This window comes from Chelon labrosus (assembly GCF_963514085.1).
Source record: "Chelon labrosus genome assembly, chromosome: 12".
Classification (NCBI taxonomy): Eukaryota; Metazoa; Chordata; class Actinopteri; order Mugiliformes; family Mugilidae; genus Chelon; species Chelon labrosus.
The window spans coordinates 13,194,832-13,210,032 of NC_140345.1; the positions used below are offsets into that span (position 1 = coordinate 13,194,832).

Genomic DNA, 15,201 nt, shown 5'->3' on the forward strand with positions numbered 1-15,201 from the left:
CGCGTATTTACCTGCGTACCATTCAAGCTAAACTAACAGGAATGGCGGGATTTCACGGGGACTGTAGCCTTTCTTAGCCAGTGTGATTCAACCGCAGCCAGTAGACAAGCTCCTCAAAAAGAAACGCAGAAAACCACGGCGTGCGCTCGTGTACGCGCGCATACGCGACACTGCAGCACACCGAGAACAACCTCCTTCACACCCACAGCTCCCTACTTCTTCTGACTGCCTCTCCTCCAATGTTTCTTTGTCTGGTTCCGTTCCTCCCTCTCTCCCCGTCAGAAATGTATTCATGTAATTAAGCTGCTAATACACCGTCAAAGAATTGTCTAATTCAGCAAGGAGGAATTAAAGGAATCTGGCATGAGTCATTAGCCAGTCGAGATGTTCTGTTGAGCATTTTCAATAAGGGATCTGCAGAGCAATGAATCACTCACATGGCGTGAAGACATTCTCTACAGTACATGCAGCCGTACTCTATATTTGTACGGCGGCATATCTGTGCCTGGCGTTAATTGCCGTTTGTGAGCATGAGAAATCGTATGTGGGTGAAGTAAAGAGAAACAATTCAATGCATATAATCCATCTTAACAATCAACCAATGCAGTGAATTATTACCCATTGTAAACATTTAGATACTCTGGGCAAGATACTTAATTGCAATCAATGTTTGCTCTGTTGCAAGTACAAAGGGGAAAATCCACAACTCGCTGTGCAACCGGCGGGATATGGAAACGCTCAATAGTTCATAAATGCAGAATGTTTGGGACAGGCAGGCAGACTGTGTAAACAGCATTTTTTTGAAGGTATGACGGGAAAATGCCAGCCTCGCTAAATGCCTAATAGCCCGAGCTCGAAGACGTTTCACTTCTCATTGACGCTCTCAAATTGGCCTCTTTTGATCCACGCTGCGTGACACACACACAGCGTACCTGTTCGCACCCACGGCTCGATCGGCTTTCAGAGCCCTTTGGTAAAATGATGTTACGGCGAGACAATGTTTGGGAGCGAACATGTGTTGTCCTCTGATCTTTTCTTTTTTCTGCTCAACAATCTATTAACACGTATTTAGGCCCAGACGGAGAGCGAGCGACAGTGGGCGCATGTGAAAAATGGATTTTGAGGCGGTTGCTGGAGAACCCGCGACGGCCCGGGTTAAGGAGAACGCACGTTCCTGACGGGCCCTGCGGTTTGGCGGCTTTAATTGTGCTGTTGGGTGACAGAGGCGGGGAGGGTAGAGGGGGCGAGGGGGCGAGGGGGCCGAGGGGGTAAGGTTCAGTCCATGGTGCACCCTCAGATGAAGTGGGTAATTGAGTGCGGAATAAACACTGCCAACAACCTCGGAAGCCCCCCTTTGGAAGAGAACAAAAAATATAATGGAGAGAATGGAGTGAGAAAGAGGGGGAAGAGAGGGGGGGAAAGAGAAAAGGGGTGAGAGAGAGAAAATCCCAGCTACCCTCTGGGGGGAAAAGCTGCTATTGAAAAGCTATTAAACTTGCATTTAGCAGGATTGATTGGAAATGAAGAGGCCTATTAAAAGAGAGGGACAAGGGGACAATAGCGCGTCTCTGGCCGCCGTATGTTGCCCTCCTTTCAGTGGCTTTCTTTGCTGTTGGGGGGGGGCCCAACCCTGTCTGTTTAAGCGCTCCCACCAAGAGAAGCAGTTCGGGGGTGGGGGGTGGGGGGGGCTTAGCAGTGCCTGAATAGAACCCTCTTTATCTTCCGCTGTCCCCCTTCCCTTCCATTCTCCACTGAGCAACAAAGAAAGGAGAATGAGGGAAGGGTTTTAAGTCCTCTTCCCAACTCACACAGACACCCTACTTAGATAACCAACCAACTGCCTCTCTCTCTCTCTCCTCCTACCTTCCCCTACGGATTAGTTACCTCTGGAGTGTTGCCATCTTCCCCTGCCAGTGAGGTTTGTAATACTCAATCTTAAGTATAGTGGCACAAACAGTTGGAGCTGAGAATCCGTATTCATGCTGTGTTTCTGTGTGCGTGTGAAGGCAAGCCAGCCAATCCGGAGGGGCCGTGTGCGCCTTACTTAAACACAGCAGCGAAACGGCGGCAGGTGTCTCCACTGACTTTCAGCAGGCTCAAACGGATGGGTCCCCCGGGAACTTTAATGGAGTTTTGATTGTTTAACATCCATTTTTACAAAAAGCGCCCTGAAAGAGTGGCAGATTTTTCTCTCTCAAGAAGTGTGTTTGCTTCATGTCAGTGAGCATATAAGCATATGGCCTTGGGAAAGAGTTAAATAAGTTATGAGGCACAGCTGACTCCCCCTCTTAGAAGGCGCATTTATAAGGGGGAAATATTTTCACACAAGTCAGCCTCGTCCATTCTCTCAGCGAGCCGCCCAGTTCATGCCCGCCCTTGTTCATGCTTTTGTTTTGTTTTTTTTTCACACCCATTACAGTGAAATTTTCACTTTTCTCTTTCTACGACTCTGCAGAAATGCACTGCCGTGGCATTCTCAGAAATTCATACCCCGTATATGTTATTTTGTGCTATTTTGTGAATTTACAGCATCATCATTAAAAAAGTGTCACTCCTAAGAGAGGTGTTATTCAAATTATCCCTTTTCTTTTTTTACAGCAGCCACCCAAGCGGCCTACTTCTCCCAGCAGCCCCAAGACCAGGTGGTTGTATCCGGTCAGTCGGTGACTCTGCCTTGTGTCATTGTGGGTTACCGAGGAATGGTACAGTGGACCAAAGACGGCTTGGCACTCGGAGGCGAGAGAGACCTACCAGGTACTACCTCTGACCCCCCCCCTTCCTGTTTTTTCCCCCCCACTGCTCTCTCTGTGTTTATTGCTCTCTCTGTCTCTGTCTGTCTTGCTGCGATCAATGCCAGGTCTCATTAGAAATCAAGTCTCTCTCTGTCAACCGTTGGGGTTTTACACAAATGAATGGTGAGCGAACAATGTACTTCAGACAGGTCGGCTACTGCTGCACACAACAAACTTTAATTTGTTGTTTAGCATTTTAAGAGTCTTGTAGGAAGGTGGATAATCAATTGGCTTTTGTCACGCACTGGCATTTAAATGTGTGGCAGACTAGAGAGAAGGTGGAGAGGCTTCCTCTTGGCCTTAGCCACCCCATCTTTATTGTGTCTGTGTTTAAAGGACAGTCTCCTCACGCAGCAGCCTCCTCCTCATGTGTTGCATTTCTAGCCTCACGCTGCTCTACTAACACAATGCCTCCGTGTCTGGCCCTGTAAGGTGCTGCTAGCTTTCATTTGTTTCTTAAAGAGCCTCGCCATGTTTCTTTTGCCTTTGTTCCGGGCACAAGCCTGTTCATTTTATAGTCCTTTCATTATGTATTTGTTTTTTGTTGGTTTTGTTTCTCTCTCACTGTATTCTCTGTGCTGGCTTCATGCAGGCTGGACGCGCTATTCCTTAATGGGCAACCCGCTATCAGGCGAGCACAGCTTGCTGATCGATTCAGCAGAGTTGGCGGATGACGCGGTGTATGAGTGTCAGGCTACACAGGCGGGACTGCGCTCCCACCGTGCCAAGCTCACTGTACTAGGTAAGAGGCACAGCTCACGCATCATCCTCACAGCTAGCCCCGGTGCCAAGGGCTGCAGGCTTGCAGGGCTTGGGAAAAAAAAATATTCATCACTAAAAACAAAAGCACGCAGACAAACAACACATGTAAAGCAAGCAAAAATGTTCACATGGAAAACAAAAAATACATTAAAACACTCCCATGATTTGCAATTCATAGAATAATTTCTTATCGCTGCTCAACGATGACATTGTTGTAAATCTAGTTTCTTGGTGAAAAACATGACTTGAAAGCGAAATTCTAACCAAGCACGACTCAGCCGTGATATCCATCGAGAAAAAAAAAAAAAAAAAAGTAAACGCCTGTTACCCTCAGTAGCGATAATCAAGACTGTGGACGTCTAGGATAATGTGATTGCTGCAGTCACAAATGACTTGCGTAGTCACTTGAAGTCAAGGTTTGCACAGTTAGCACATTTTACAGTGAGCCACAACATTTGTCAACCGCAAGGCGTTTTTTACATTAACATGATGTGAGTGATCTACTTCTCCACGCAGACGTTCATAGGTTGGGGGTGGGTGGGTGGGTGGGGGGGTTGGTAGGGAGGAGGATGCAGAGGTCTTGTGGGAATTGGAATTGACAAGGCACTGCTGGCATCTGGTGGCTTGCACAGGAATATCACTCCATTAATTAGCCCTGTCACTTGTCCATAAATTGCCCTTCAGACAAATATTATTGAGAAAGAGGAGAAAACCCAGATGGAACAATTACACAGACCTGTAGCTGCAGCTTATACTTCGACATACTGCAAACCTTTCGCCACAGAGCCTGTCCTTGAGTCTCTCTGTTGCCTTTAAGGTGCGTATTCTGAGTTCAGCGAGGCAGAGTGACGAGTGGTACGGATATGGTTGCCATGGGAAGGCAAACGGATTGAGATCACAAACGCCACGTAGGAACATTTCAACTAAATGAATAGACTCAGAGAGCTCACCAGTGTTTATCTACCAACCTTTCCGTGTCTAGTGTCACTGTCGGATCTGCCCGGAGCAGCACGTAGCAGTGCGGCCACTGCATGCCCACGCAGAGCCATGAAAATGCATGCGGCGGGGGCAGACATGAAAGTTCCCAAAACTGCCACTTCGGCATTAAATGCACTCTGAAAGACCAAGGCTGGTGGTCCATGAACGATATGTGCATGTCATAAACATTTAAATGAAATCAGTTGCTTTGCTCAGGAGTCCGCAGTTGATGTTTTTGTGTGGACATGAGGAGGTGGTAAAGGGGGAGCGGAGTGGGGGGTTCCGTACACGTGTGTGTGTGTGCGTGCACGTGCCCGCCTGCATGCGTGCGTGTGTGTGTAAATCAATGTGGCCAGATGAGACCAAAGCAATCCTGCACAGTCAAAGGAGTCAACGGTGGGAGTGCAGTCAGGGGAATCGGCATGGAAATTAAAATCACCTAGCACTCGGATTCCATTAGTGTCCGTGCGGCGGCAGCGGAAGGACCTCTGACAATTCAGATACACAGAGTGAAATTGGTTCGGTGGAGGGTGCGAGAAAGGCCAGCACAAACCCCATGTTTACTCCTTCTCTTATTGGATGGGGAGATAGACGCCTTCATCAGGGTTGGCACGCTTGGCTTGCCAGTGGTGCGTGCGAAACCATGCAAATAAATGAACAAATAAGCAATTCAGTTGAAACATCGCTCTGCAACAGTAAGAGCAAATAGAGCAATAATGCCGGTCCCAAGAAAGAAAATAAATAAGGTTGAGTGTGTTTTCTTTTCCAAATGACGACTGTTCTTGGTATTTTCTCCTGTCTGAAACTACATCTTGTTAAACAGACACTCGGCAATAAGATATTGTTATGTACCGTATTGATGCTGAGCTAAGAGCAAGAGCAAGCTCAATATCAGTATTATTTCTTCGTGACTCTGGGCTCGCCTGGAGCTGTAATGAGTCTTCTTGTTTTGAGTGGTATTGTTTGTTCTGCTTTACAGTTCCTCCTTCTGACCCCGTGGTGGAAGGCGGCCCCGTTGTGCGTCTCAAGGCCCACACACCGCACAACCTAACCTGCAGAGCCTCGGGAGCCAAACCTGCTGCTGAGATCACCTGGTACAGAGACGGGGAGGTCATGGAGACTGCAATCTATTCCAAGGTACGGTGAAAAGTGATCTATGCCCGGCATTATCTTTCAATCACCGACACCCACATGATATTACAGAATGTGACAGCGGGCAGAAATGAATGCAGAGGTATTCAAAACAGAAATATTTTCTCTTAGGATATAACACTCCATCTCTTTTTCTGCCGTGTCTCTTTTTATTTTCCTCCTTTTTTCTCCGCGTTATCTCAGGTTGTTTTTTTTTTCTCTATTGCCGTCCTTCTCTTGTGAGATTTGTTCGCTCACACACTGCAGTCCCCCTCCCATTTCTTATCATGCCTGACCCCCCCACTCCCACCACCCCACCTTCCCCTCCCCTGCACCCCCCTCACTCTCTAGCCCCCCCCCTTCGCTCACTAATGCAGCGACACTACAGCATAACTGGAGCATGCCAAAGCTCAGACAGGCATGAGTGTTTCATACAGTAGAGTTTCTGCAGAGAAGAAATCACCCACAACAATGTAGAAACACAATGGGGATGCGCCGGAGCGTAAGCCAGCCGCGGCTGGGAAAGTGTCACATTTTTCATGCTCCCTGACCACGCTAAACGACGCTAAACGCCACATTTAAGGAGGCGAGAGCCTGCAGTGAGCGCGGAGGGAGTGGTGTCGGTGGGGAGAGGGAGGAGAGCATCTGAGATGTGGGGATTGTGGAGGGAAGGAGGAACGGAGGGGAGGGGGAATTATCATAGAGTTAACTGGGGAGATGGCTTTGTGAAAGACCCGGAGAATTTTCAGCATCAAGAACTGAGTCTGGGGGTAGACAATGCTCTGTCCGAGTGAGGGGCGGTGACAGGGAGTGATGTGATTTGATCTAGCATAAAAATGCTTCTTGTGTGTCTGGCTGAGGAAGTGAAAGACCTGCTCCATTGATTTGGCTGTCCGGGGAAAAAGCTTCTGGTCGCCCCTTGCTCTTTTCCAAAGATGTGTGACACTTCTTCCTCCTCCTCCTCCTCACTGTCACCCACCCAAAACACACACACACCTTAGCTATCACAATTTTATTTATTTTTTTCGTGGATGAGGAAGAGAGGGAGAAAGTGAGAGCGCAGTGAGCCATATCCTCGGAATCTACACCTTTCCTCACTTAGGCGTATTGATTTCTGTGAGCAGTAAATAGATTTAAAAGATGATGACAAACAAGGAGCGCTGACGGGGAACACTCTCAGAAGTGTGGGAACAGCACAATATCCCCCGCCGCATCGTAAAATATATGATTTAGCTGCCATGCCAAGGAGCGGGATGGCAATTTTAATGCTTCACGCGTGAAATAAATGAAACCTGCAGTGTCACAGAGACGTACCTAAGCGGCGTGATCGCAAATGGACGGACACTTGTTTTCTGTGACACTGAGCTGAATTTCAGTCCTGCGCTATTCTCCATCTCCGTAGACGCCAATGGAGGATGGGAAGAGGGAGACGGCTGTTAGTATGCTTCCCATCACCCCGGAGGACAGTGACTCTGGACGCACCTACACCTGCAGGGTTCTTAACCAAGCTGCCCCTGCTGGGCGACAGACATCCATCACTATCAACGTCCAGCGTGAGTCCAGCATCAATGTGCCTATAAAGACCATTAAAATATCACATTGTAGCAGAGTGCATGAACTGTCTTTTAAATTGCATAATCAATGCTGTTGCACCGTTAATGCCAGATGTCGTCATATAAATATTCATGAACCTCTTTGCTTCTCGCAGACCCTCCTTCAGTGACGCTGTCGGTCCAACCTCAGACTGTGACGGAGGGAGCCAAGGTTCTGTTCATCTGCTCTGCTTCGGCCAATCCCGAAATCACTGGATACAGGTATGCATCCTTTGGTTCAGTCTCACTGTTTAACTCGTATCCTCTGCCCTGAACACAGACAATGACATCCCCAGTATTGTCAGATAAGATAGATAAGATATGAAGCCCTGAAAAACATGGCAGGGTGGAGAAGAAATCAAGGATGCCAACCGTTCAGCAGATCCTTCGGGTTAAACGAGCTGCTTGATTGGCAGCACTTGATTGGCACAAGCCACAAATCAGCTAACAGCCACTTTGATACGCAAGGCTAAGTGCCTTCCCTGAACTAATGCGGATGTATAATGTGATTATTCATCTATCACAGGTGGTCTAAGGGAGGAGTGCCCATATCTGAAGCGAATGGGGATAGCCTTGAGGTGACAGTGGACTACTCGTACTTCACAGACCCCGTCTCCTGTGAGGTGTCCAACTCCGTGGGCAGCACCAATGTCAGCACTCTGGTCGATGTCCAATGTGAGTTTAACTGAAGGCAAACGCTGTCGGCGGCGCGGATGGTCATTCGAGATTTTTGAGGCTGCTTTAAAAGTCGGGCTCTTATTGATTCCGGTTGGTTGTTGTTTCACCCTAGTTGGCCCCAGACTGCTGTCAGAGCCGAAGCCGATGACAGTGGATATCGGGATGGATGCAGCCTTTACTTGTGCATGGACTGGAAACCCTCCTCTGACCCTGGCCTGGACCAAGCAAGGCTCCAGCGTGGTAAGGCAACAAACACTAGTCGCCACTTTATCTTGACGGTAAAGCTCCAGCACCACCTCTCAACACTCCCCCTCCAGAGAGAAACATTCACACATGGCCTTGAGGCATGAATCCCTCGCACTTTTTTTTCTCCACACATTCTTTTTCTGTCTGAATCTTCAACACCTCCTCTCACCATGCTCCCTGAGGGCTAAAGCCTCTGGCAGAAAGCTGTCTGTCCACTGACAGATTCATACAACACCATCAGGACACATGACATGCTGTCATAACTCCAACTCAATCAATCGGCCAATCAATCAGTCAGTCAACAAGTGATCCGAGCGAACAGAATTACAACATGTACTGAAACTTTTAGAGTCGGCGTCACAGACATTATAAAGGCCCCGGCTGCACTAGAGAATCCATCTCCTCAAAGTCAATTTCGTAGGTGGAACAAATGGGACATTTCCACCTTCAATTTACATCATCCTGGTAAAAGTCTTTCAGCGCTCACACCATTAGTGAGGGCATCCCACAGGAGCTTCTCTCCTGGCAACTAATATAATTTCTGAAGCTATGCTGGAGAAAGCATCCCCAGTCAAGAATGCTGCGGGATGGCATAAGCAATACTCTCATCTCTAAGAGAGAACGCTTTCAGCCACTCTGAGGGAAATGCGCAGGCATTTTTCTAATCCACCCACTGCCACTGTCCCTCACACAGCCACGAGTAATGGATTAATTGGGTTACTCCATAAGTGTGTAGAAATGAAAAAAAAAAATAAAAAAAATGTGGAGAGGGGAAGGTGAAGATGGAGGGAGGGAGGAGGACGGAGTAGGGGTAAATGGATTAATCACAGCTTGATGGAATGACAGGATCAATGAGCTAAGGAGTGAGTGAGTGAAGCAGCTCGAAAGGCTAGCGCCCACTCACACATAGTGTGCTCCATTCTGTCCCCACTGTTTAATTACAACAATCTCCCCAGCAGCACGGTCACTCAGCGGTGGCTGGAGTGCTTAATGCTGTGATTAAAGCTCTTCACAATGAAATTAAACTCAAACCACCAGCATTTGTTACAATGGTCAGCCCACCTCTGTGCTGCCTCCACAACGAGTGGGCCACTGATAAAGGTCCCAGTTTCATTTGTCTGCCTCTTCCCTCCACACTGCCTTCTTCTTTCTCGCCCTTTCTCTTTCTAACACACTTCTCACTTGTCTCTCTGGATCTTTCGCTAGGTGCTCAGTAATGGTAACACCTTGCAGCTGAAGGCTGTTACCCAGGAGGATGCTGGAACATACACCTGCAAGGCCATTGTACCCCGGATTGGAGTTGCAGAAAGAGATGTCACTCTAACTGTAAATGGTGCGTGACTTCCTCAGTGGTGGAAAGTAATAAAGTACAGCCAGGATCCATTTTCATATGTTTGTCTTCACCATCGATGAAAATTTGCCATTTAAATTATTAAACATCCCGCACAAAAAAAGACTTGAGAAAGGTCAAAATAAACCCACATTTATTTAATGAAACTATTATTTATTCTTTGCATCACCACTTATCATTTTACTGTAGAATCTGTACCTGTACCTTTGATACTTTAGATACAATTTTAGGTTCAGATAGAGTATTTCTACAGGCTTGTGCTTGTATTTTATTAAAGTGTTGTTTGAACTGCTCTGCTAAATAAGTCACAGAGAATTGATAGCGAACACATTTGTAATCGTAAACTTTTCAAAAGATCTCACTTTTCGTTATCTCAATTTTCTTCCCAACGCTGCCCCTCTTTCTTCTGCGCACCAGGTCCACCTATCATCACAGCAGAAGCCACGCAGCATGCCGTCAAGCACGCCAAAGGAAAGCTGGAGTGCCGAGTGGGAAGCAGCCCCCCGCCTGATAAGATTGTAAGTGAGCCTCTTATTTGTGCTGTGGGTCAGGGTTCATTTATGTTTGGGAGCTTACGCGGGCCTTCCTCCTGGCGACACCTACGCGGGGGCGAGCACTCGGAGGACTTTTACCTCTGACCTCACCTGTGTGTTAGCACATCTCTGCCTCACTTCGAAAAATACATCCGCGCACATTTATTCGCAACTGTAATTGCACGGACATTGACTGGAACAAGTGTAGAGTTAGGGGAGCTGTGGAAGACTGGCTTCCTGCAGAGACGTCTGGCTTCAGCCAAATCACATTCAATTAGCGGCCCAAGAGGCATCACTCGGATGACCCTGTTGAACTGCTGAACGTACGCTGGGCTGAGAGAGGATAATTAGGGTGTGAGGAGGAGTGAGAGACAGGTGCCCTGCTGGCCCTGTGCTACCAACAGCAGAGAGGAGCCTTATTTCATAGTGCAGCTACCTAACCCTCCTTAGGCCTCACCTGCGAGGCAGACGTGGGAGGCAGCTTAAACATGAGCCTATGAGCTGTGTCAGCCTCAGAGCACCTTAGAGGTCGGTAGAGAGACAGCAGAACAGAGAGAGAAACTGGTGTTCAGTCAGCGGCCGGCAAGGATCTAAGGATAAATAGCCAGGAAGGCCTCAGCTTTGCTCGCTCGTGAGGAATTCTTCATAGAACAATGACTTACTCCCTGCTGTCTATTCACTTGCTCCTCTCCGCAGGTGTGGACCTTTGGGGACATGACTCTGTCCTCCGGTACCTCTGGTCGTTACTCGGTGCAGACTGTAACCGGCGAACACGAAGTCCTATCGTCTCTGGTGCTGTCTGAGACTCTGGCTCAGGATTTCCAGCTGCGCTACAACTGCACCGCTTGGAACCGCTTCGGCACCGGCACCGCCCTGGTCACCCTGAAGGAACAAGGTACACACCGACAGGAGCAGATATACCCCAACAGAGCCCTATGCAGAAGTTAAAGCGATACACTCAATACTTGCTGTGAAGCAGGCTAGATTAGGTAAAAGCAGTGCCCCTGTCTTGTGCTTATCTTAATTATGCACTTCTAATCGATATGATTTAATCAGCAGATGGCTTCTTTAATGAATATGTTTGCCCCATAATATAGATATTGATTGGGGACAAAAGTCAATTAGAGGAATCCACATGTGTTTGCAGTTGGGATCATATTCTCTATCACTGCCTCCGAGCCAAGCTCAGCGTCTCAGGCTGCTTCCCCCTTAAGTGGTCTTAAAAAATCAGACAGTAGTACTAGTAGTACTACCGCACTGATGCTAGTGGAGACCTTGGTTGCAACAGACACCAAAAGTAAGGTCCTCGCCTGTAATTTACATCAACGTAGCAGAGCGGGGTCTCCAGAGGAATGGGCAGCGGTATCTCCTGGAATCTCTAATTAGATTACTGTCTATTGCTTCATTGCATGTCAGGCCTTGTTACCCTTCTTTCAGAGAGATTAGAGACAATAGCCGGGCTGTGAGATGCCGATTGCCCACATGAGCATATGCTACAGTAGCTGCGTGAAGAGTGGAGCTTACTGCAGATGAATTCATATTCGCTGGCGTGTTTCTGGGATTAGTGAGACAAATGAATGGATTTATTTCTTTTCTTACGTTTGCTCTGATCTGCACTGTCTCGACACTGACACTTACGCTCCGCTATCTCCCCATTTCATCCCTTTCCTTCTCATAACAACCGTCTCCCCCTCCTCCCGCCCTCTTCGCCTGGCTTTACTCTCGACAGAAGCCCTGCCTATGTTGATAATTGTTGGCGGAGCGGTAGGTGGAGGCTGTGTCCTGCTCATCTGTGTCATCACGCTGGTCTCCCTCTGCTGCAGGCACACAGGCAAAGGTGAGCTCAACGGTTAGTATGGGCAAGAGGGTCAACAGCCACTTCTTTAAATCAAACATCAACAGTATTTGTGAGCTGAAACTGAACAGCTTATGTTCAGTTTTGTTTTCTTGCATGTAAATCATTTTTGATGGAAAATTGGATGCACTAATCTGCCTGGTAATCAAGTTCTGTCAAATCCCCACAGGTAAACGGTGCACTCGTCTTTCCAAGAGTGACATCCGAGTTCAGATTGTTCACAGCGATCACAATGCCACACGCGGCAATGACGATGAGGAGGACGTGAAAGAACCTATGGTAGGTTTTATTTATGGGTGGAAATCGCGTTAACACTGAAGCATAATGTTCTGTATTTCTTTTGAACTTGTACAAGCAAGGTCTTGTTCATCCTAGTAACTCTTCAGAAACGCTTGGTCCTCCCTCAGGCTCCGAACAGCAGTGAGTCTCCCGGGACATCTCGCACAGAACACAGCGACCTCCTGGAAGAGGAGGAGGACGAAAGATCGGACATCAAGGTAAAACCGAAAACACTTACTGGAAGAAACACTCTCAAAATAGAAAGGATGTGTTTTTAACCCTTTTGCACAGAATACTGAACTGCTGTTAAGCTGATGATTTATTTTTCTCGGTTTCTCACGTAGGATCCTACCAATGGATACTACAATGTTCGCGGCCATGACGACCGCCATATCCGCAGCAGTGGTTTCTCTGAATATGTGCCCAACACTCGGCCAGTCTACACTCCATCGCAGCTGCCCTCTCCCAGCCCCGTATACGGTCAGCATGGCACCCAGCCTCGTGTCTATGACTTCTCCCACCGATACGCCACCACCACAGCGGGCAGAACCTCATACGAACAGCAGCAAGCTGCCCAGCAGCAACCTGGCCAGCCAGCCAGCATTTACCCCACTGATCCCCTCTACAGTGGCTCTGCTTACCTACCTGCTACCTATGGCCGTGCCTTCACCAGCTACGTTAAGCCCGCTTCCTATGAGAAGGTGGATGCGTATGACCAATCAGATCAGGCCAGCAAGGTGTCCAGCTCGTCTCGCTTTTCTTATGCCTCCTCACAAGTGTCCTCCCAGCAGTCTGACTACGGCCGGCCCTCACAACGTATGCAGACTCATGTCTGAACGGACAGAAAATTGGATAAAAAGGAGAGTACAGGAGCAGTGAGTAGACAACCATTGTCACGTCCACATAAACGTGTGACTGGACTAACGAACAGAGACTTTCTTTACAAAGACGATCCTTCAAGGATTTGTCTGGACAGTGTTTGGAGGGAATCGTGATTAAGGTTATGGGAAAAACCAGCCTGTGATGTATGGATCTACAATAATGCGAACTGTAAACCTCCTGAGTTGGAAAATTCAGAGGATTGTGATGTTCAAGTCAAACATATGATGGACATAACAGTGTAATACCTCGCTAGGTTATCTCTACATGATGACCACCCAAACCCTGTGGAGATGTTCTGTGAGCGCGAGGGCCGACTAGAATATAAATCAAATGCATCTCCTGAATTTGGGTGGCCAAAACCGACTGGGGTAGTTGTTTACCTGCATTCCAGAGTTTACTTTCTGTCAACGCTAAATGTCAAACCTGACCTCTAAAATACCTGGAAAGAAGATATTACAAACATCTAATAAGACATATTTGCTGAAAAAAAAAACCCTGATATGAACAACCTTTTGTTGTCTGTCATTTGATGTTTTGTTGGCATGCGAAAGGAATCCTAAGCACATTTGTGTCTCTATCATCAACAAAAAGACTGAGCTATCCACAGAGACAGACATAAAGTTCTCTGCACAACAGGCTTGCTGTACTGACCAACAAGTGCTACAGGCACTGTACTGTATGAAGTCTATAATCAAAAGGTGGAGTACCTCTGTCCTGAGCTGTATTCCAGGAGCTTCTTCTGATAATAACTGTAACATGTTGGACATGGTAAGGCCGTGAAAACCCAAAGATGGTAACTATTGTATAGGTTGAAAATGGAGGCTGAAACTGCTGTCCTATCCTGGTGTTGTTTTCTGCTGTGCTGTCCGATTGTAAAATGAAGAGTAGGATATTACTAGAACAATCAAAAGTGGTGGTTTTGGGAAAAAAAATGGTGGCAATCTTGAACTTAACTTGAACGCAGCGTCAACTTCAGCAGGCTCAGATGGGGTAAGACGTGTAAGGCGGTCCTAATGTGGACCACACACTCCGAAGTTTTACAACTCAATCAAATTGTCTCAATATGTTTACAAGAAACAGTACTACCCTGAAACACTAAGTATCTGTACAAATGGCTGAGCCCATACTTTCTCTCTGTTGCATGCAAATGATGTGTCTAGTGAAAATCTTCAGCGTTTATATTCATGTCCATTTCATGTTTGAGGCTTTGGTTTCTGCACCTGACCCAGTTGCATTCCACTTCCTGGATGTTTCAGTATGGACGCCTGTACTGCCATTTGTCTACGAAGCTGTTGCCAGGCAGCCTAATGAGAGAACAAATGTCACTTAAAGTGAGGAGGCAAACATCATCGCTTGTCTTTATTTTTATATTTTATATAAGCCTTAAAGTACAGCGTGTAAGCTGCTCTAATGTAAAGTATCTTTATATACATATGTATCTATCTCGGTTTATTTGGATCCACAGATTTTCTTGTCTAAGTTGTTCATCAATCATTGAATGCAGTTACTATGCTTTTTTTTTTTTTTTGAACACAACTAATTGCCATTTGTTTGTTCATTCTTTTAATAATGTATTAAGAATTTTATTTGCTAAAAAATGAGCTATTGTTGCTTGTACCTTTGTACACATATTTATATTTAAATAAAACCATTTCCAATAAAGAAGCGGCTCGCGTGAATCTAATCCGTCCGTGGAGTAGCTTCATTGGGCGTGGAGAACGGTGACAAACAAAGGTTCCCGTGTAGCAAACGTGATGAATACATAAATTAGCAGCACTGTCTGTGTTGATTTTCCTATTCCCCCAGTGGTGTGCCGGTTTTAATGAAGACAGATGAGATAGTGGAACCCCCACTGTATGTGTATCCACCACCACCCGACGCCGACGTGCCCATCTCGTCGGGAAACAGGATAGAGATGTGACAAAGCCGGCGTATGATTTGACAATAGGAGTATGTCTCGTCACCTCTGTTCCCCAGGTAGGCACGCTGCTCGCGACGGGGAGGAGAACTACACGTTCATTACAATTCTGCTGTGAGAAGGCACAAGGTCTCCCAAGACATAAATTTATTATGCACAACATAATACAAACCAAGTTCCTGTCAAAGACAAATGATACAGGTA

At 47.0% G+C, this 15,201-nt stretch overlaps 1 protein-coding gene across 1 annotated transcript; it reads left to right on the forward strand.

The window, feature by feature from the left end:
* Window positions 1–2,664: 2,664 nt before the first annotated feature.
* Window positions 2,665–14,711, forward strand: kirrel3l (kirre like nephrin family adhesion molecule 3, like). Its single transcript, XM_084557964.1, has 14 exons — window positions 2,665–2,754; window positions 3,385–3,534; window positions 5,512–5,669; window positions 7,066–7,216; window positions 7,372–7,477; window positions 7,782–7,930; window positions 8,046–8,173; window positions 9,386–9,512; window positions 9,948–10,048; window positions 10,760–10,958; window positions 11,793–11,900; window positions 12,088–12,197; window positions 12,326–12,415; window positions 12,542–14,711. The coding sequence occupies exons 1-14, from the start codon at window positions 2,700–2,702 to the stop codon at window positions 13,031–13,033; spliced, it is 2,124 nt and encodes a 707-aa protein (XP_084414090.1). The 5' UTR covers window positions 2,665–2,699; the 3' UTR covers window positions 13,034–14,711.
* Window positions 14,712–15,201: the final 490 nt, after the last annotated feature.